The sequence below is a fragment of the Megalops cyprinoides genome, chromosome 11 (genome assembly GCF_013368585.1).
Source record: "Megalops cyprinoides isolate fMegCyp1 chromosome 11, fMegCyp1.pri, whole genome shotgun sequence".
Classification (NCBI taxonomy): Eukaryota; Metazoa; Chordata; class Actinopteri; order Elopiformes; family Megalopidae; genus Megalops; species Megalops cyprinoides.
This window is the reverse complement of record NC_050593.1, coordinates 17,356,693-17,378,462: the sequence shown is the minus strand read 5'-3', so window position 1 is coordinate 17,378,462 and position 21,770 is coordinate 17,356,693. Positions and strand designations below refer to the sequence as shown.

The following is a 21,770-nucleotide window of genomic DNA, read 5'->3' as shown; positions in this document are numbered from 1 at the left end:
ACAGGAACAGGATTCTGGTAACTCAGGCATAACTCAGTGAAAATAACACACTCCACTCAACAAGCAAGTCTAAACACCACACATCCCTCCCTCTCACTGCCATTACATTACAATACATTATTGTCATTTAGCACATGCTCTTATCCTGAGTGACTTTCAGAGGTTACAGTTCTTTGACATGTTACCCATTTATACAGCTGGATATTCAGTGAGGCAATTGTGGGTTAAGTACCTTGCCCAAGGGTACAACAGCAGTGCCCCCACATGGAATCAAACCGGCAACTTTTCGGTTACGGGCCCTGCTCCTTACCCGCTATGCTACACTGGTGTGATGCTGTGACAGCTGCCCGGCCACACAGTTAACTATAGCGACCTAGGCTGTCAGCTAAACAGCATGAACCTTTAAATTTTCGATTGCTCTGTTGCTGGGAAAGATATACAATTCATGGCTGGTGGCAAAACAACCATATATATTTAACACCCTCATATCACTACGAAAGGCAGGATCGTAAATGAAGGGAAGCTGGTATCACTTCTTACTTAAAATAATCTGAAATCTGACTTAATTTTGAAGATTGCCACAGAGTTTTGGGACAAGGATATAAGAGGCTGACTGGCAGAGTGTGTCAGGCGGTGCATTACATAAGAGGAAACAGTGGCAGGTAGCACAGCGAGCAAGAAGAAACCACAGATACGTGCCCCTAAAGTTCGAGAAATGTGTGTGGCAAATTCGAAAAGTACCGAAGCTTGAGTGAAAACTAACCAGACCAGCAGAGCAGCCAGACACCTACCCCACAATGCAGCACACAGGATCTCGGAGTTGAACCTCTTCTTGTACTTGCGGATTTCGGGGGTGTCACTCTGCGGCCGCGTGTTGACGGGGTTCACATTGACCACCGAGCCCTTCCTGGAGGGGTCCTGTCTGAGGACGTCCTGAAGCCTGGCCTCGTTGCCAAAGCCTGCTGAGAATAAAGCAAAGGTCAGGTCACTCAGCACTGTCGCTGCTCCAGCCCTCCTGACCTCACCATCATGGAGGGCAGCGGCGTGTCTGCGGCAGTCTCATAGCCAGGGTCCGTCCTTTTCTTTCTCAAATTGCTTGGCTTTATGGGGAAAAGGCTCCATCACAAAGGGTCTGAGATGAGATGATCTGTTGTAGATGATCTTTATAGCAATCTGCTGTCAGTTCTGGCACTGGACAGGTCAAAGAGCAAGGGCCAGCAGCATGGTGAGGGGTAGTGTGCTGACCAACTGAGAGGCACGGTGCTGCCACCCGGGGAAGGCAGGTGACTTACCCACATTGTTGAGGGAGGTCCCGCTGGAGGGCGAGATCTGCAGCAGCCGGGGGTCGATGAAGGGGGTGAAGGAGGAAGACGACTTGTGTTTCTGCAGAGTGTTACTTGCTGACTGGGTCTGGAATGCAGAGACGCCGCAGTGAGGCAGACTGACTCTGTTCACCTGAGATGACTGACCTATCACCGCACCTGGAACCAGCCACCTGTCTCTGTGTCCATCACCATTTACGGCTCTCTTTCTCTGCAAAGTGCAGCCAGCACTCACTAACGTGACTGAATGTGCCTGGCATCTTCTGTGCACCATAATCCTTTACTATTTATAGCTGTCCTGCAGGTACAAAAGGAATCCTCACAGATCATTTATTTATTATTCTATTATTATTTATTTATCTAGCATCCTGACACTACAAACAGGGAATATATTGTTAGGAAAGAGAAGGGACCCCGCACACATATGCATGCACCAGAAAAGCAGAAGTTCAGTAAGAACATGGAAACTGTGTCAGTCACTGAAGAGGGAGCAAAGCGAGATGCTAACTTTGAGCGCTAAGCCCTACGGGAGCCCAGGTTTAAAAACGCATTATAAAACAGGCCTTTTGAGGCCAAGAGTACATTCACATGAAAGATGTAGGAAAAGACATGCTTACTCTGCTAAAGGATCTGATAGCTCTCCATTAGGACTGCCACTTCCCACTTCCACCTCTTTCACTTTTTAACAAAGGACTGCTCACAAACTAAACATAGTTCACAAAACTCTTTCGACACCACAATGACAAAGGCCATGAACAAGTGCTATCGTCTTCGTATTTCCCTCTTGACATCTCCACTGGCTGTCCCCAGAGCTGTGTAAGCTCCAGTTCAGCCCTGGATTAATTATGTTAGAGCTGCTAATTGAATACTGATGTGTATCTGACTCTATTTAACAAGCATCTACAGTAAGCCCTCTGCTGGCCATTTAACTAATCTGTAATACAGACTGGGAAATCAACTGTAATGAGTAGTTATTTGTAAAAAAATGAACAAATGATTACGCCTACCTGAGATACTGCCCCAAATTATTTAAAGGGAGAGATACTAACAAAAATTGGTTGAATAAATAACTTGATGCTAGGACACAAAACCTACATCAGCATACCTTTTAAAAAATAATTTCAAGTAGATTAAATGTACACTGAATATGGTGGATAATGATCATTATTCAGCTAGCAGCTCAAAGAAACTAGCAGCTCAGCTGGCATAAAGCCAACAAACCCAGTGTGTTCCTGAGACCAGCACTGAGGAACCCTGATCTGCAAACTTTGCACACAGGTAGCAACTGAAGCCATAGAAAAATGTTAACGTCAAGTCACAGGACACACAAGCACAACATGGAAGACATGTTTGGGGTGAAATAATGACAAAAATTTAAAAAAATAAAAAATAAAAGCATGCCATTTGATCTAAAAAGTAAACACACACAAAATGTTAATGTGACAACTGAGGTACAAGTAAAAATGAATTTTCTAAAAGGTGTTTTGATAGACCACAAAATGCATATATTCACAGGAGCACCACTTAACTTTAGTTTCTTTCTGAATGAGCCTGAAATGATTATGAGAGGTTGCCTAGTTCTGATGTTACACATCAAATGTCTCCATAAAGAAAGTGAGCACTAGTTGACACTGGCAGAAAAAAAGCAAAAAATGAGCCAAGGTAAAGCAAAACTCCACGTATGTGCTAGACTGCTAGTTAGAGTGCAACTAGCAGTCCTAGGCTGCTAAAGTCGCCCAACCCCTTTGACAGCCACTTAAGAAAAAGATCCATTTTTCCTCCCCAAAAGCCTATTTCCCCATCTCTTTCCCATGTTCACAGGAAGGCTTTTGTATGGTGAAACTGTCTGAGAATTCCCTCCGTGTGTCCCAATTTCTACACTATGCAATAATGTACGGGGAGCCCAGCATGAACGTTCATTTCCTTTTTTTAACTTAATAGTGGATTGGCAAAGATTTTTTAGAATGCTAGCACACTACACAGTTGCTGCTCTGCTGAAAAAAGGCCAAAAACATTATCACAATAGTCAGAGCTGACTTCCCTGAACCAGGGGTGAAAAAGTAGCTGACTATTAAAAAATTGATTTGAAAAATACAGACCTTATAAGAACTTACAAGTGTAGAGGGTAAGCATGTGCGTGTGTTTGAATCTCACACAGCATTTCAGTCAGTTGGTAGACACTACCTCAAAGGTCATTACCTTGGATGCTAGCCTGGGGAGGGGCAGTACGGATTTGTTAAGTGTTTCACTGCTGGGAAAGTTCATCTTCATCAAACTGCAAATGGTGGTGCAGTCATTGCAGTAAAACAGACTAACTCTAATCAATTCAACAAGCTTTTCTCTCCACAAGAGGTGCTCAAGACAGGTCAGCTCAGATGGGGTCACCAGAGACACTCACTGTCTGATATGGCTCCACCTGGTGGATATTCATTAGCATGAGTCCTATAGAATGTGCTGCAGAGGAGCTGAAGGATGGTGAAGCTCAAGGCTGGTTAAACTGTCCTCCACACTCTTGAACTCCAGTTAGTTCCGCGGTATAACATGCCAGCCATGCTCCCTTTTGAGCATGTAACCTAGGAAGAGTGACTAGCGGACCCCTACCCCCTGGCCCACCATCGGTCCCCAGGTGGGGGTGGAGACAGGACGCAGCAGTGAGGAGATAGTGCAGCAGCCAGAGAGACAGCCAGCCAGCAGGGGGCAGCAGCAGGTGCAGGACATACCTGGTTAGCAGTGAGCTTGTCCAGGGGGGTCTGAGGGGACATGGAGGGGCTCATCTGGGTGGATGAAGGGGAGTTGGAGGAGGAGGAATGGCTTTGCTGGATGAGATCTGGTAAGAGGTGAATACGGCCGGCAAAGCCATTGCTCTCTGGGTGGCTTGGGCTGGGGCGCTTTTTGTCACCCACGCTCTGTAATCAAGAACAGGCACAGCTGGGTCTGGGCTCGGCTGAGGACTCTGCTGTGGGGAAAACCAGCTAGTCTACTACTGCAAAGGACGTGAGAAAAATCAATAAATCATATCAATCATTAGATCAAGGACATTGACAGATTAGTGTCCCTTCCAGAGATTGATCCTAAACATCCTAAAAGAGTCATAAAACAGTAAAGTGGGCCACTGGCAATTATATTTCCTTCTGTTTGTCCCATGATGCATTGCAGCGTCACTTGTCCCTCTCTTCTTTGGGCAGATTTGTTTCAGCGCATCGAGTACACACTGTATGTGAGCGATTTAATGGTTTCCTCACCCAACACTTGAAAGTCGTCCAAAACATTTACTCATGCTGTTGGAAGAACTGCAATCCCTTCTTGTTGCAACTCTTTTTCCTGATTTCTAAATTTAATTACACGTTTACAACATGTGATGGGCTACTGACATAAAGTGGCAGTAAAATATACTATAGTTTCTTTCACCTGGTCTTTTTCCTGTGTTGGGGCATCCACAGCCAAACAATTTTGTGTTTATGCAGCTATTATTCATCTGAGCAGGGGCAGGATACTAAAGACACTGCTCAGAGTGATGCCTAAATGATGCACCCCGTGGTACCCTGCGGGACAGGGCTGGGGGGGACCACAGGAGTGTCCCATCCTCCCCAGAGGCTCAGATTCTCTTCACCCCAGTGATCTGGATGACTGTGACAACCTGAGGTAGGGGTGCGCTGCACGAATCAAGCAGGCCGCAAATTGCCCCCCTCCTCCAAACGCTGTGGGTGCCACGTGCCATGGTTCAGCCTGCTGCTTCCCCACAGCTAGGTAAATGGGAATGCATGTGGCTCTGTGTGTGTGTGTGTGTGTGTGTGTGTGTGTGCATGTGAGACTGCACTCTCCAGGCAGTTAGGGAACAGGCAACAGTAGCCATGGCTCTTCGGCCTGTTCATACACTCATACACACCAGCGCTGAGTACAGCTTCAGTACTGCAGCATGGGGATACAGAAGGTCTGCAGTGCATATGCTGTGGAGCCCTACTAGGACAATGAAAGGTGTTACATGTCAATTTAGAGAATCACTGTTAAGGTATGCTGGGCACATCCATTTGCACTGCACTGAGACAGGAACGCCACTGCGCTTCATCAAGGCCGGTCTACTGTCAAACAGTAGAGGGCAGACTTTCTCTTCAGGTAAACAAGGAGAGGGTGCAGGCAAGGGCCAGTGGGGTGCCCGGAAGGTTTTTTTATGTGGTGTGCAGAGGTGCACTAGGTGTGACCAAAACAACCCCCTAACCACACCTGTTCTGAGCAGACTCAATGCTCCTACAGTGTTTATGAGCAACAACAAAAAAAAAGAAAACAAAAATTGCAAACAAAATTAGAGGAAAATCAAACATAAAACAGAAGGAATGAATGAGTGAAGGGGCACAGTAACAGAACAAAAGTAAATCGGAGTTTTTCGTTCAGAAGCAGAAAGCCTCCTCTCTGTACCTGTCTGACGATTAAAGTGCCATCCTTGCAGGGTGTGGTCGCCGGGTCGCTCTCCGCCTCATCGTGAACGATCATGGTCTTCACTGACTCCGTCTCTCCGTTGCTCAGTTTGGACGAGCTGTAGGTCAGAAAGGAGCTTCTGCGTGAGTCGCGCGAGTTTGGCCAGAGGACATACAAGGGAATAAAACAAGCTGCAGCTTTACACAAAAGTAATCCCCCACTAAGCGACCTGGAGTCCTTCACATAAAATAATGAGTTCTGTAGCACCTGTTGATTAAGAACAATGTTCTGCAAAAAGTGGTGCACTGCTGTACAGGGAAAGCCTGCTTGACCTCATGTCATGAACCTGCTGACTTCACCCAGCCCAGGAGCTGGTGGATTGCACCTGCTGCACACGGTAAATACCTCATTAGAATGTCAGAGGTTTAGTCTTTAATTCTAGCACACCCTCAGTAACAGTGCTCAGTAACAGGACAGGTTTTAAGACAAAGGTGGCCTCACGTCAAGTACAAAACCCAAACAGCACATAGACCACAGCAATGAAAGCATAAGTGTAAAAATACTAAAGTGTGCAAATAATGAACAATAACAAATCAGTGTATAATGGCAGGGACGTGGCTCATTACTTTTCACATTGTCTTGTCTATTTATTCACATTGTCAATAAATAACTTTAATAACTATTAAACATTATTTTCCCCTGATTGTTTTACACTCTAAATGAACTTACACACTCTCTATTTATCTTTACCCATTTCTGAGAGATTACTGTGACATCACTGACCTATTTAAATAGGACAGAGTCAGGACTGCATGTCCCAGTATGTCTCTCACTCTCTTCCCACACCCACACACCCCCACACAACCCCCACACAACCCCCACCACACAACAAAATCAGAAGTAATGCTGCACCCCACATTGTAAACCAAGCATATGGTTGGCTAAGTCAAGACCCAAATTCTCTTCCAGCAGTTTTGATGTCAGAATTTAATTGATGAGTCTTTCAAACAATTTCAAATGTGTCGCTATTGATCTGTCAGCAGCAGGTTATTCTTCTTAATTGAACAAATCCAGCACTAGATTAAAGCTCCTTTCCTTTTTTGTAAAGGGCATGAGAGGAAGAGCCAATCTTTTAAATATCTTCTCTGCTCCCAGAGGATCACAGATGTTTCTGCCATCCGCCTCAGCACATAGCTACACAGAAAACTATCCATAATGCAGGGCCAAAAACACCAGCTTTATCTCTTTGTATATATTAATATTATATAAATATATATTTATATGTGAAATGAGGTATGGACTGCACGTACACAGCCCGGGAGTCCTCAGGGCCCGAGGTGGACTCGTCTGCCCCCTCCTGGTCCACGTCCTCGTCGTCCTCATCAGTGGTCCCCGACTCTTCACTGGAGGAGGAGTAGTCTGTGACTTTGTGAGGGGGGCGGATGTCCTCCACTGCACGCAGCTCCTTGGCCAGGGCAGTGAGGTCCTGGGGACAGGGGTCAGAAGTCATATGCATTGCAACAGCAACTGGGGCTGCACATCAGCACCGCCCACTGCAAGTATTAAAATAAATCTTGGTGATATAAGCGTCAACCATGCAGCGATGAGCAACTGCTAACAACCAGGAAGACATGTCTATAAAGCAACTCTGAGAAAGAAACCTCACATATAACCACACTGTCTATACATATTTACTTTACATATTCATTTTTACTAAAATAGGGGGTTTTATTTAAAACAGCTAGTTATTTTTCTTCCTCTCTCACTCTCTCTGTCCCAGCTGAGGGGCACCTCATCCCACAGGAAACCAGAAAGGGAGCTGTGCAGAAGGAAGTAAGCTGCAGCTCAGAGGAAGTGTGCCACATGGGTGCACCAGCCAATGAAGGGCCAGGCAGTGAAGGGCCAGCCAATGAAGGGGCAGCGAATGAATGGAGATGGAGATGAGTGATGGACTCTAATTATACCTTCTGAATACTACTAAATACATTCAAAATACATAATAGAGGCATAAACTCTGGCCATTGTACTGACACACAGGTGTTCGGCTGTACTAGTAAACACACATAAACTGGGCCTAATCCAACCCAGTTAAATCACTCAAGTCGGTATCTGTATGTCCACATTCAGTCACTTTCTCACAGATAAATTATTTGTAATAGGTAAAGTGGCAAGTAACACTAATTACGATCTCAGTTCTAGAAATACTACAGGCTACATCACTCTTTACTCAACAGAAACACGCTATCAGCACCAGTTCCTCAGGCAGTGTTATGCTGTTAATGGACAGAACTGTACTTGGTGACAGAGGGGGGAAAAAAGCAGGACAACAGGTCTGAAAATGTGCTTTGTAAAGGAAAAACACAGAAGAAGGACAGATTGCATTTGGGAGCTGTAAAAATGAAAATGCCGCAGCATTTGAGGAGGTGATGCCGTTTTCCTCACAAAATAAGGCAGAGTAAGGCAGAAATGTGAGGTTTGGTCAAGAGGGAGAGAGGCTGAGCATGCAGTGATGGAGGGGAGCAATGCACGCCAGCCAACGAGAGAAAGCCCACACTCCACCTCCACCCCGCTTACCACGTCCCCCTACAGAACGCACACGTCACATGATTAGGTCACGTGACACCGCGAGTCCACAGAGCAGTCAGTGGAAAATAAAGAAAAAGAGATGACAAAAAAACATTGCAGATGTCAGAACACCAGCACCAGAGCTCTCAACCACAGATGCAATCCTGACAGTACTGCCGACTCCTAGCAGAAAGTGGTCACTGTCCTGAGCAAGGGGTACATTTTCTACTGTACTCTCTTCATCACTTGTGCTCTCCTAGACTACTCAGCTGAAACAGTCTTGTGTGGAGACTAGCTTACACCCACACTGTCTCTCAATTCACACCTGTGGTACAGAAATAATAAATCCCACATCAAAGCCAGCCAAAACCGAGGAGGTAGACACTCACAGCAGGCCGGTTCGGTCTGACAAAGTCCTTCTTCTCCTCTGGCTTTTTCCCAGCATTTTCCGGGCGCTGCATTGGGGAACCCTCCGATTTTGAAGAGGCTGAAGACAACAAAATGGAGCCAGGACATGAGACTGAAAAACTCCCTTCAGTCCAGAAGGTCTGTGCACGCACCTACAGAGGCATCCTGAGTAAGTGTGCACAGGGCTGTGTATGCGTCTATCGGTGTGACAACGGTCGTACTGAATTAACAAGAGAGCGCAGCTTTGTGAAAACGTGGGAACATACTATATACATGTGTGTGGGTGTATGTGAGCCTATGAGCATGTGCGCAGGGTCGGCGCGGCAGGACTCACAGCGGACCCGGAACCTCTCCCCGGAGCCACTCTGGGAGCCTGCCTGAGAGCTTGAGTTGCTGGAGCCAGAGGAGCTTCCACTGCCAGGCCTGGAGGCCAGCTTCTCCACACGGTCCCACAGGAGGCGCGGCTCTGCATTGCTGAGAGGGAACCGCCGAGTCAGAGCACGCTCACAGCTCCGGATACCTGCCACATAACGGCTGCTCTACGCCCAGCCAATAAAACACTTCTGCCTAAGGACACTGCTCCAGAAGGGGAGGAAGAGGATGCACGTCGTGTACCTGGCGTTTCTCTGTCCAGCCTGGCTGCTAGGCTGCACGTTGCCCTGGAGGGGAGAGTCTCGCCGGGACAGCACGGGGGACCTCGATGTCGTCCTTACTGGAACCTTTCCCAAAAGACACACAGTCTCACAGGCGGGGCAGCACACATTCAGACTCCTGGCCCCAGGGCTACACCACACTCACACAGCACGGTTTCTCATTAAAACGGTGCCACTTCCTCTGCGCTGGCAAAAGGAGATATATCATCAACTATGGAGGCAAAATGCTTCAGGGAAAGCAAACCAAGCACTGCATTCAAACTAGTACCATTATCTGAAACTAAAAAGTCCATTCAGACAAATGTTTTTCAAGATAATAAAAAAAAAAAACTCATTTGGAACTCATTTCAGATCACTGAAAGGGCAGACACACCTCTAATACAACATGACTGCCATTAACTGCTCCTGAACCACTACAGAGCTTCTAGTTCAACTACACTAAAACTACTGCTGCCACTACAGTGAGAATACAAACTATGGAAAAGGTTCTTCTTGGATCCTGAATCATTCTGCACACATTGCCTCTTCCTAGGAAACACACTCCCAGGTAGCCACAACATTCTTCCAAAATTGCTGTGAAAACTGCTGCAGTGGACATCATGTGAACTGAGTTCTGAATGGAAAGATGAATGGATGGCTACTGATTGGATCTGATCAGTAGAGCAGAGCATTATGGGAAATTAGAGATTCTGCATGTCTGGACAGTATAAGAGGCTAGAGGGAGTAGATTGAAATGAGATCAACAGCACAGTAGAGCACTACGAAGTGCAAAAATAGGCAGAACAGTCTGGTCAGACAGCAGGTATAGACCTTACAAAAGTGGAGAGGACAGCACAGAAAATGTTATTGGGTCACAAGATGAAAAGTGTGGGCGTGTGTGTGCACGTGTGTGCGTGTGTGTGTGTGAGAGAGAGAGTAAGGGGATGGGGTGTTTATCAGGGGCAGGCACGTAACGTGCATATGGTAATAATACATGGCTCTAAATACATATGCTACTTTCAGATTGGCTTCTTTATTTCTAAACAAACCACTCCTATTCTAAATGGACTCCAAAGGAGCAGCAGACCATGAGTACCCAGCATGCTTTACAACACCCTGAAATTCCAAATGTGACTGGGTCACATGACTGGTCAAATGATCTCATCAAAAACTAAGGGGTAAAAGCTGCAGTCAATGAATGGTTCATAGATCATCAATCAAAAAGTAACAGCAAAAATAACACTCTTCATGGCTTTATTACTGGACACCTTGTATCCTGACTAAGGATGGGTTATAGAAACGAGTGCATAGCGTGCTGCCTCAATGAGGATCCATTGATCCGAGCAGCCTGGATTTTGAGCACAAACATTAAATTCCTTCTAGGATGTCAAACGCATACAACAGGTCTGGTCTCCAGAAAGAGACTCTTAATCTACAGGGTTAGTTTTAAAGTCAATCTCACAAACTACACACCTGATTTGAGAAACCACACCTGACTTAAAGCGACAGACACTAAAGATATACCACTGCTTTCAGAGCGGGCGCTCAGGCTAACCTATGAACATGGTAAATGATCACAGTGATCTCTGAGCTGACACAAAAGCTAGTCAAAATGCATGCTAACAGATCACACTGATTTGGGATCAGGCACACTGTCAGTTTGGCTCAGAGCAGTCTGCTGCTCCCTGGGCCTCTCAGTGGGGTTGGGGGGTTATTGTGGTGGGCCTGTCCTTACCCTGGGAGGGACCTCGTCAGTGTTGGCCCGAGCCCAGGCCCCGGGGTGCTTGTCCTTAGGGCCGGGCTCGGGGGGCTCTGCCCTAGGCTCTGAGTGGTCACTGCGTGCGGGCGTTGGGTGGTATGGGTCCTGAGAGCGGAGATGGAGATGTGCAAAACTAGGAACAGGATCACTGAAGGAATGGGAGCGAGACACGGGGGGAGCTGCCAGATGAGACCACTGGACCTTCCAGGGGGGGAGAGAACAAACAGGGGGGTCAGCACAGCAATGGGGGTGCAAGTGAAGCACAGCCAGGAATGGGCAGCATGGGTCACACACACTTTACAGGCACATAAGCCAACATGTACACACTCTCTCTCTCTCTCTCTCTCTCTCTCTCTCTCTCTCTCTCTCTCTCTCTCACCACGCACGCACGCACGCACGCACGCACGCACGCACGCACGCACGCACGCACGCACGCACAGACACCAGAGCCATGTAAACAACACACTACACACTACATTCCACAGGGAATAATACGCAGACACACATGCATATAGAGACGTGAACATGCAGACATGCACAGACATGCACACAGAGAGAGACATGCAAACATGAATACATGTGCACATAGACAGACAGCCATACGACAGCTGTAAAGTATGGTGAGCTATGGATATACACAGAATGTTGGGAGTGTCAATCATTATGTCAATCACATAACTATGTGCCAGGTGACTACTGGAAGTGTGCGTGCGGCAGCATGTTCGTTCTTTTATTATCCCAAAGTTTCCAGTACGCTATAAATCTACAGATGTTCCCTACGCTAATGATTCATCACAGAATTACTGAATGTTGTCATACAGCACTAAATTAAAAATAATAGTTCCATTAATAATTGCTGTTTGACATATTTGCACATACTGAAATCTAGCTGATGAGAAAAAAATGATGAATCCATTTTTACCTGAGGGTTATGCAATTCCAGCATCATTATAAGGTGTTGATTATAATAAATATATTTTGCTTAATGCTAGCAGTTATCCACAGCCTACTGTCTCCTCTGATGAGTAATTTGAAATACAAATGTCTAAAATAATTATTTATGTGTCTGTTCAACAGTCCAGCAGCAGTTACCTTCAGCATTGAATAACTTTAAAAAGAAAATTTAAAAAGTTGTGATAATCACTCAACAAAAATACACACAAATCTAGACTTCCACTCATTTACAAACTCACACACGCACACCAACATAGGACAGATTCATCACTGAAACAGGGCTTAACAGACAGTCTCAGACCCAATGACCATTGAGGGAAACAGGACAGGAAACAGCACTTTTCTCATGCATTGATTTTTTTTTTCCTGATTGTTTCCTGGACACTTAATGGATGGATGGTAGAAATGGAGTGTGGGGTGAAGAGGGGCTGAATAGTGGGTGAGGGGGGCAAATGATGGGCGTGAAACCTGAACAACTTCTCATTCTACACAATCCGTGGGAGATGCCTCTTTCACTTAGACCAAGGCTGGAGAGCTGCCTGTCAACTGGCAGGTGTAACCGGCCCGTAAAATTGTGACATTAAGTGGGAGAGGGGTTATTCCTTATTATCAAGCAAAGTAACTTCTGGCCAAGATTTCCCTGTGTGTTAGAATTTCCACTACAGTAGAATTCAGTGAGAGTGAGAGAGGAAGAAAAAGAAACTTCAACTTCTTTGCCTTAAGACACTATAGCAGATCATGTGACCATAGTGTGTGGTACCTCCAGGAAAACTGCTTTGACAGAGAGCCAGAGACAGAGAGAGAGAATGGTGGGAGAGGAGAGGGGGTTGCTGGGGTTACCTGTGGTTCCATAGGCCTGTGCATTGCGGGTGGGGCTTGCTCGGAGGAGCTGCCGTTAGAGAAGGGTTCAGGGCGGGAGGGCACAGGGGGCTGCTTGGATTGGGCTGCTTGAGGTGAGCCCTGAACATTCTTTCGGAATCTCTCATCAGCCTGGGCGGACACACAGAGAAACAGTCTAAATCACTGGCGCAAAAGGACCAGGAAGACACTGGCAACGGCAGTGTCAGTGAGTCAAGCGGCGCCATCATTGTTTTAGCTGCACAGTTGAGACGTCATCAACAACTAAACAGACCCCAGTGGAGTTTACACAGGAAGCTTGGCTCAAGTGACAGCCATTGTGCCTTCATGTAAGGGTAACACATCTAGATTTTTTTGGGTATTAGGTCAAGTATTAGGCCAAGAAGGCCAATTTCATTCAGACAGGTAAGAGCATATCAATTGTGAGGGGTGGGCTGGTGGCCTGAAAACTGCCTTTTAGTGCTAAACTTGACCAAACAGCAGGTATCATGAATGGGCCAATATGCCAATATGCTAATACCAGCAGTCTGGGGCTGTTTGCCTTTCCAGTGGAACCTCCACTACAGAAAACAAGAAGCCAAAACATGTTAATGGCAAAGACAAAACTCTTGAGATGAAACATCTTGCAGGTCACCACACTTTTTCCCAGTAGGGCAGCGACATTGTGCCAATGTTATGGAGACGCTGTGGGAACGTGTCATGTGAGCTGGCTCAACATCAGACTGGATCACACTGGATTCTGGGAACACATGCAGGATTAGACACAAGGAACCAATACGTCTTCTAGAGAATATTTCTGAGCGATCAAACACAGGAAAAACAGTCATCATTTTATTTAAAAGAACAGGCATTGTTTTACAAATAGACGAATATAGAGGCCATCTTAGTGATATCAACATCCTCCACCACAAACAAGGTTTCTAGTAATACTCTGCTCATCATCGCAGTGGTGGCAGCCCCTGTGCTGCCGCTCAGGAGAATGAAAAGGGGAGATCACCATGCACTTGTTTCTGATATACAAATGTGGCAACATAACATGGCTTATGGGCTTGCGGTCCTCTATATGACAAAGTCACACCAGGCCACATGAAGTCAATTCTGAATGACTACAAAGAACAGCAAAAAACAGCGTTTTTTAATATGAAACAAAACACCCAGCTATGGAGCTCCAGATATGGACAAGGCCCATTTCCTGAGGGAGATAAAGATGGATTATGTCTGTGAAAGAGATCTTTTCTCCTTTTCTGCTAACAAGCTTGTGCATTACAGATACTGTTCACCAACTGTGTCCAATTCTGGGGAAACAGTAAAGAAAAAAAAACAAACTGTTTTTGGAAACTCTTTAAAATATCCTGCTGACAGCTGTAGACAAACTACGTTCTCCACCAAGATTTGTTTTCTCACTTACATACAGAAATGTTCCCCTTTTCCCTCTCCTATGAAGCACAAATTCACATTGTCTTTATCTACCATTAAAACCCAAACTTTCTATATAGCAGTTTTCTTCAAGAAACATGTAATTAACATCCACTATACATCCTATAGGAAACAAATCAGGCCCCTCCCAGATCAAATTACCCACTGATACCAAAACTTGTCTGTGGCTATTCCTGAGGTCCCGTATCTACTGTGGAATTTCAAACCAGCAGCGAAAGGAGTGACTCCCCAATAACAACATATTTACACACTGTGCTACAATAATAACAAAAGTAACAATACTATTAATAATACTTTTTCTTACTTTTTCTTTCCGTTTAATTTTCTTTGTTTCTTCATAAACATTGAATTCTAATCTTCCAGTCTATTCCCATGTTGCCATTTCCTTGTTTTCCAACGCTCAGCTCTCTCTATGTGCAGAGCTGGTTGGAGGGATGACAGTGAGGAGTATTTCAGCACAATGAGCCCCGCAGTGCAGTTCACTGTGGCCTGACTAAACATCAGCAGCCTAGTAAACTTAAAACTAAGGACCACTATACATACTGCCATATAAGTGCGTTGGTGGTAAGGTGACAGGTGATAAGATCTATATTCTCAACTATTTTTGCACCCATTGGTTGTTTATTCTTTCTCTTATTATTGACGTTATTATTCTTTTAATTTCCTTTCATTATTTCGTATGTTATTTTTTACATTCATTATTTCCTTTCATTTATTACTGATTCATCTACTTGTTCAAATCATGTCAAGTTCAATCAGAGTCTGACAATCTATCTGGACCACACCAAATGGCCCAGAGGGACTGTCTTAGAACAAAGTTGTCACCCTATCAATGCAGACTACACCAACTGGTCCACGGGAACTGCTTTAGAACAAAGGGTCATTACCATATCAATGCTTGTAGTTTACTTTCATGTCACTCTGTTCAAATAAAATCAACAACTGGCGAGGTATGGGCTAAATCATATCCGGGTATTTATGTGAGTGCTCATTCGAGCCCAGGCAGCCTTAGTTTGGGTACTGTTTGCCTTCGTAACTTGGACTCCTGGGGAATAAACTTCTTCTCTGCAAGACTGGTCTCATCTGAATCCTCTGACTGTCCATTCCATGAAGTAGAACTTAACATAGGTACGAGGAAAAGCTGAGTAAGCCATATTCTGGAACAGTCAGGGGATAATGGCAAGAACTATGTGATGGAACAGATATGTGACTATGCAAACATCTTCCATTGTGCAGTTGCCCAACAACTTGGGGTTGTTCCCAAATACTGATATAGCTTGTGTCAGGAATATTTTTGTGAGCCCCATCCTTGTGTCAGGGTAGTTCTGCCTTCTAGAGTGCAACAGACACCACCCACCATATCATACCTCAGCCCCTACCTTCAAGGTTAGGACCATACAACATGCCACTAGCCACACGATCAGGGTAGAGGCTTCATTAGGCCAGTATTTACATGGGGGCAGTGACCATGTACAGAGTAGGGTACCTCACAGTACACAGAGAGAAACACTGCCATCTGCCACTAACATCTTTTAAAGCATCACCATTTTCATGTCCCCATATGAATGAATTACAGTGCGCATCGTTAGACAAACGTTTAAGTTTTTCTTCCTTCACATCCTGATTTTCGACTGAACATAAAAGGCAACAAGCCAAGAATTATGCATTAACGTTAAAAATGGTGAAGTGAGTGAAAATGACAGCCGGCTGTGATGCAGAGCTGTGAGGTGGCTTTAAGTTTGAACAGAGCAGTTTGGTGGGGGGGAAAAAAAAAACTTTTAGAGCAGTGAAGTGATTTTTAATAGCAGAGGAAGAGACTCATCAAAGCCTCTGCTCATGAGGTGAATGAAGGATGGTATGTATTATGGCCATCTTTTTAAAACAAATGTACTGTGAAAGCTCACAGAGGATTTAAAATGGCAAATTACATTTCATTGACTTTACCTGTCTAATCTAGCCTATCTAATCATCTCAAAGTAATGTGCCATTTCAAAGCTTCAATGGCTTCTTGTGAGCTCTTGAAAGTGTCCATTATACAGACCCTCAAGACTTTAAGATGTAGGTGTGATGTAGTGTGATTTTGTTAGACGTGTAAAAGAATGTCAAATATGAAAACTTGTAAGGCAAAAACTGCACATTTTTACTGAATTCATGAAAAGAACCCCTTCCAGTCTGAAACAATGTAAAGCAAAACAACGGAACAGAAATGATGTTTCATCTTAAGATGGTTTAGTAGTAGCCTAAGGAAGCAGCAGAGAAGCAAGCGTTATTCACCAAGCAAGACTGCACGTTCTACACAGGAGAATCTACATGAGAAGAAGCTCTGTTGCAGGATGCGGTGGATGTGAGCAAGTGGTTTTCTCTGCTTGCTGACTGCAGACTGAGGGTTACAACTGAGATGCACTGACTTATCCATCCTTCCCCATGGATGGCCCCAATGAGGCATGCAGAGTAATTCTGCTGCTGCCTCACTCCAGTGGAGGGACGTACTGGAAGCTAAACGGTTGGTTCTGCTCTTGTGTTAGAAGCTAATTTTAAAACCCGGTGAGAGACAATTTATTTCATATAAACAACTGTCCAAAAACTGACGACAGGGGAGAAAGATATGCAATTATAAAAGACTTGAGTATGTTACTATGCTGTCCTCATCAGAATATTAGAGTAGCTCTCTATGTATGATATTCCAGATAATGGAATGAAGGTATACAAATGATAAATAATCACTATAACCATGGAGGTAAAAGAAAACCAGTAGTTCAGTGCTCACAACACTAGTTATGCAACACACCACGCTGACCAAGCCTGTGGTGAGTCATGTTAGATAAAGCTAAAAAAAGGCAGAGGCAGCACAAGGCAAGGGGGCGGAGTGAGGGGCGGGGTTCACCTCTCTGACCCGCTCAACTGGCTCAGGTTGGGGTTCAGGGGCGGGGCCTTTCGGCTCCCTGTCCTGCTGCTGCTGTTGGTGCTGTTGCTGTTGCTGTCTGTGGTCCTGCTGGAGGGACAGCAGGTAGGCCTGCTCCTGCTGTAGCTGCCGCTGGAGTCTCTCCGCCTGACGCTGCTCCTCCATCTCTCGCCACTTGTACTCCTGACGTACAGATAGTGTGAGGGGCCGAGGCACACGGCTGGGGGGGTATTACATTACCATAGTGCCAGAGGAGAGGGGCAGGCTTGTGGTTCTTTCTGAGAGGGGGGGGGGTACCATCCAGGGCCAAGGGACAGCTCTATATCACTTCGCCATTCATAGATGGTGTCTTACTGAAGGCAGTTTTGAAAAGGCTGACTGAAGGAGGTGTTCTGTTACATGCTATCCATTAGTGCCACAGGTGAGGGGGCCGGGGAACAGGCTCTGAAATGAAGCCCTATTCCCCTCCTCTGAAACGGTGTTGCATCTAAAGGAATTATTTATTAATATTTCACCAGAGCAGCCAGCCCAAGTCTAATAATAGATTTTCCACTGCCCACATTCAAGTTGTGTGAAATTTTCCACGTTCAAAACCGTGCGGATGGTTGTCAGAATTCCACATATAAAGAAAAGATCCCAAACAAAGAAACGGTATAAAGAAGCTAATGGTTAAACGGGTGTAATTGACAGCTGGAGGGAGCTGTGACAGAAATGGCCGCATCAGTGTGTAACCGCTGGAACTGCAGCAGTGTAAGCTGCTCCAGCTGACTGCACTTGTGTTTCACATTTTACTTCCATTTTGAGCTTGGCAATTTCAGAGATCATTGTCTTGAAAGACTCAACCTAAAAAAAAATAGGCTCTGAAATAGCAATGGGGTTAATCTATTAGAATGCATGTGAGAAACTTGTAGTGTAGAAAAATGTTGAGACAAAAAGCCGATGGCAAAAAGACAAAACATATGGGTCAGTGAAAGCATGGATGGCATTGGTGGTAGTCTGATATTCTCTCAGCTCCCCTCTGTGGATGGGCTACCCCTAAAATGCAAAAAGGCCTCTAACAGGGCCAGCAACCTGATTTAAAGTTAAGAACGATGCAGAGTGACAAATTATTTTATCCATTAGACCTGCAGTGAACATGGTGAGATTCACTTCCTTCATTTCCCTGAATCCTGTAAACATACACATATCCAAACAGGGTAAAAGTGCTGCAGCTCCTAGTTTATCAACCCAACATCTCAAAAGACTGAAGAACAAAACCTTTGTATCACTCCGACTACACATAAACACAGGTAAACTACCCCTACAACCACCAGGAATAGACCTTTGCCCTTTGTACTTTATAGTTTAGTAGTTTAACATTATTCCTGGGCCCTCACTGACCCTGACTGTGATTGTGTAGTGCAGTATAGCACAGTGTGGCCTGTAGGGGGCGAGTAATAGAGAAAGGTAATGGAGGGGGAGTTACCAGCAGCATGGCTTGTTCGTGCAGCAGCTGCTGCTGCAGGATCTCCAGGTGTCTCTGCTCCTCTTCCAGCTGCCGGCGGATGTACTCCTGCCAATCCAAAACAGGGACACACGTAAACAGGCAAACCACGGCCAGACTTTCCAGTTTAAATCAACTGTCAGTCTTTTCCCAGATAAGGAAACAAAAAAAAAAAAAAATAAGAGCCAGCCATCATTTGGACAACCAGGAATGCACTGTAGACTGTAATTTATTAATACAAAAAGCACTGCACCACACAGCGAAGCTACTCAACTAAAGAGCATGTCCTACATAGCTGCATTCCTACCTCCAGTGACCCACTCAGCTGTTGCCTCTCCCTGCCCACCTCCCCTCCTGCAGCCTCCCTCCCCTCACACTCTGACAAGCTCTAATATTGAACGCTTGGTCCAGGAGGGATGGTGCTTTGTGTGTGTTTTTTATTACTGAGAACATCTAGGAATATTGTAATATATACACATTTAAATATTCATATAAATACAAACATATATAATTAAAAAGTCACAAAAAGTTGACAAAATTGCTGATGTGTAGTGTGCGATATTGTTAATCATATGGGTTGCTTTTAAAATTCTGTATTTGTAACTGTATTTGCCATCTTAAAAGTACTGATGGAGGCTTTGGTGATCATTTTAAATCCTGCCCATCGCAGGAAGCTTTCACCAGAAGCCAGTCTTTGTGTGTGAAGTCAGATCCCAGGTCTCTGGGTGCTGCTGACGGTTATGGCGGAGACTGATAGAGGCTGACTCTGCAGCCATACAGCTCATGCATGCTTCCTCTGTGGCTGCTAAGAGTGAGCAGGTTTCTGCAAATACTCCAGGGACTCAGCTCTTCTCTGAATGAAATGACGGACTTAAACCTTTTCCACCCAATCAGGACTGGTGTTATTGCGAAATAATCCACTGTCAGCCAATCACACTCCCTCTTGAAAGGCTGCTCCAGGCATAAGCGCTGCTTGCAGTGCCGGTCGGGGCTCGCACCTGCTCGCGGTCGGCTCTCCTCTTCTCCTCCTCGGCCCTCCTGCGCTCCTCTTCCTCCTTGCGCCTACGCTCCATCTCCTCCACGCGCCGCTTCTCCTCCTGCTCTCTCCGCCGCTGCTCGCGCTCCTGCTGCCTCCTCATCTCTCGCTCGCGCCGTTGTTGCTGCGGCCACCGGGGGGCGACAGAGAGTAGGTCTCAGGAAGAGCGTTATGGCAATGGTCACTGAGCTTGGCTTTGTGTGAGAGCAGATGTGTAATTGGGGTGGACTACAGCAGGTGTTACTGTGAATTTCAGTGTACAGGTCCCTAAATCTGTCACACTCCTTTTGGTGACAAATCCAGGAAAATGGCAGACATATTTGTTCATCAGCCATCCAATTCTCTTGTATCTCTAACAGACACTGCTTCAATATAACACTATGAGGAGGTCCGTATGTGCATAAGACAGAGCTAGAGTTCCTAGTAGGGTCAACCATATCTAATGGGTTGGAACAGACCAAGACCAAAAATGTCTAAAAACTCTCAGAGGAAAACTGCATGCGCTCCCCTCCCCCAGTCAGGTCTGAACACCGAGTTAAAGGATGATCCTGTAGCACAGTCTCACTCTCTTAATCAGGCCTGAACTAAAAGTAAAATGGTGGCCCAGCAACATAGCACTCTCTGTCAGGTCTGCATGCTTAAATAAAGGAAGGTCATCCCATGACACGGCTCTCTCTATTAATCAGGGCTGAACGCTAAGCAAGAGAGGGTCAGCCAACCACATGCCATACTCTATTAGTCGGGTCTGAATGCTACATAAGAGAGGGTCATCCAGACACATGGCTCTCATTCTGTTAAGACTGGGTTTTCAGAACAAATTCAAGCTCTGCTGCTGTGCAATTACTTGTGATTGAGCTTCACACTGTACAGCCAGAAAGTCTTAGTCATTAGTAAACACACAAATGCATCCATGCACATACATAGCCTCACACACAAATACAAATGCTTGCTGATGTCCATGACCTAAGCAAGACAAACAAGAATATGCTGTCACTGTGATCCAGAATGCTCAAGGACAGCAAAGACAGACATCATAATGTCATAATCCTCCCAGTGCCCCAGGCATAGTTTTAAGAGATAAAGCCCAATTACATAAAATAGCCTGCAAGACCAAGGGCTGGGCCTGCCAGATATGCACAATGACTCTGTTTCTATAAAAAGAAACGGTAAAAGCAGCCCTGGTTGGCGAACATGAGAGAGAAGGACAGCTCTCCACTGAGGCCAAGGGACAGGATGAGTGCCTCTCCTTGTTAAGACCCCCAGGAGGAGACGAACGCAAGAGGCTTCAATGTAAAGAGAGCACTGCCTAATCGTCCAGAGACAGACTCCGTGTGCTTAGTGCATTTGTGAAGCTCTGTCAAAGAGGGGTGCGCGGGGGGAATTCAGGGTGGAGCCCTGGTCTCCGGGCTGCTCTGTTTTCATGGCGACCCTCACCTCCTCCAGCCGCCGCCTCTGTTCCTTCTGCTGCTCGATGCGCTTCTGCCTCTCCGCCAGCAGTTGGCGCTTGTACTCCTCCTGCTCGCGGAGCTGCTGCTCCTGCAGGAGCTGCTGTCTGCGGAGAGCCTCCGAGCGCTCCTTGTTCTCCTGCTGCAGACGGATGAAGTCCCTGCGCAGCGTCGACTCCCCTGGTACGTTCACAATGGAGCTGTGGGGAGAGGGGGGCACATTAGCCTATTGTCATACACAGAAATGGGAAACGGCAGAGAATTACTGTTCGGGGCACTGGATTCTGGGCTTCAGGCCTGTACATCCTGGCGAAGGACAAACAGAAGTATGGTATATGTGGCATTTGATGTTTATTTTACATATAGTATTGTATTGTATTTTGGACTCTGTGTTGTAGTGACTGATGTATCGTAGCATACTTGGCTTCTGTTGTCTAGTCAGATACTCTGCTAAATCAATAAATGTAAATGTAAATGTACTTGTGGTAGGGCTTGAATAGTGTTATGCTCACACTCACTGGTCTGGGAGTGCTGTAAACCTGGTCTGACACTGTTG

At 45.7% G+C, this 21,770-nt stretch overlaps 1 protein-coding gene across 12 annotated transcripts in view; it reads right to left on the bottom strand.

Moving 5' to 3' along the window:
• The window catches only part of LOC118785571 (mitogen-activated protein kinase kinase kinase kinase 4), a 75,529-nt gene that overhangs the window by 7,338 nt on the left and 46,421 nt on the right, over positions 1-21,770 (bottom strand). The window contains exons 12-26 of one of the 12 annotated variants that reach the window (XM_036540346.1): positions 21,204-21,414; positions 19,732-19,893; positions 18,716-18,802; positions 17,233-17,433; positions 12,894-13,043; positions 11,076-11,300; positions 9,324-9,427; positions 9,043-9,182; positions 8,690-8,787; positions 8,310-8,318; positions 7,046-7,221; positions 5,736-5,853; positions 4,043-4,228; positions 1,293-1,410; positions 792-962 (exon numbers count right to left, since the gene is read on the bottom strand). In XM_036540346.1, the coding sequence (XP_036396239.1) occupies positions 792-962; positions 1,293-1,410; positions 4,043-4,228; positions 5,736-5,853; positions 7,046-7,221; positions 8,310-8,318; positions 8,690-8,787; positions 9,043-9,182; positions 9,324-9,427; positions 11,076-11,300; positions 12,894-13,043; positions 17,233-17,433; positions 18,716-18,802; positions 19,732-19,893; positions 21,204-21,414 (2,156 nt within the window). The remainder of the gene's footprint in view (positions 1-791; positions 963-1,292; positions 1,411-4,042; positions 4,229-5,735; positions 5,854-7,045; positions 7,222-8,309; positions 8,319-8,689; positions 8,788-9,042; positions 9,183-9,323; positions 9,428-11,075; positions 11,301-12,893; positions 13,044-17,232; positions 17,434-18,715; positions 18,803-19,731; positions 19,894-21,203; positions 21,415-21,770) is intronic. The other 11 variants (XM_036540344.1, XM_036540347.1, XM_036540337.1 and 8 more) reach the window with 11 other exon arrangements.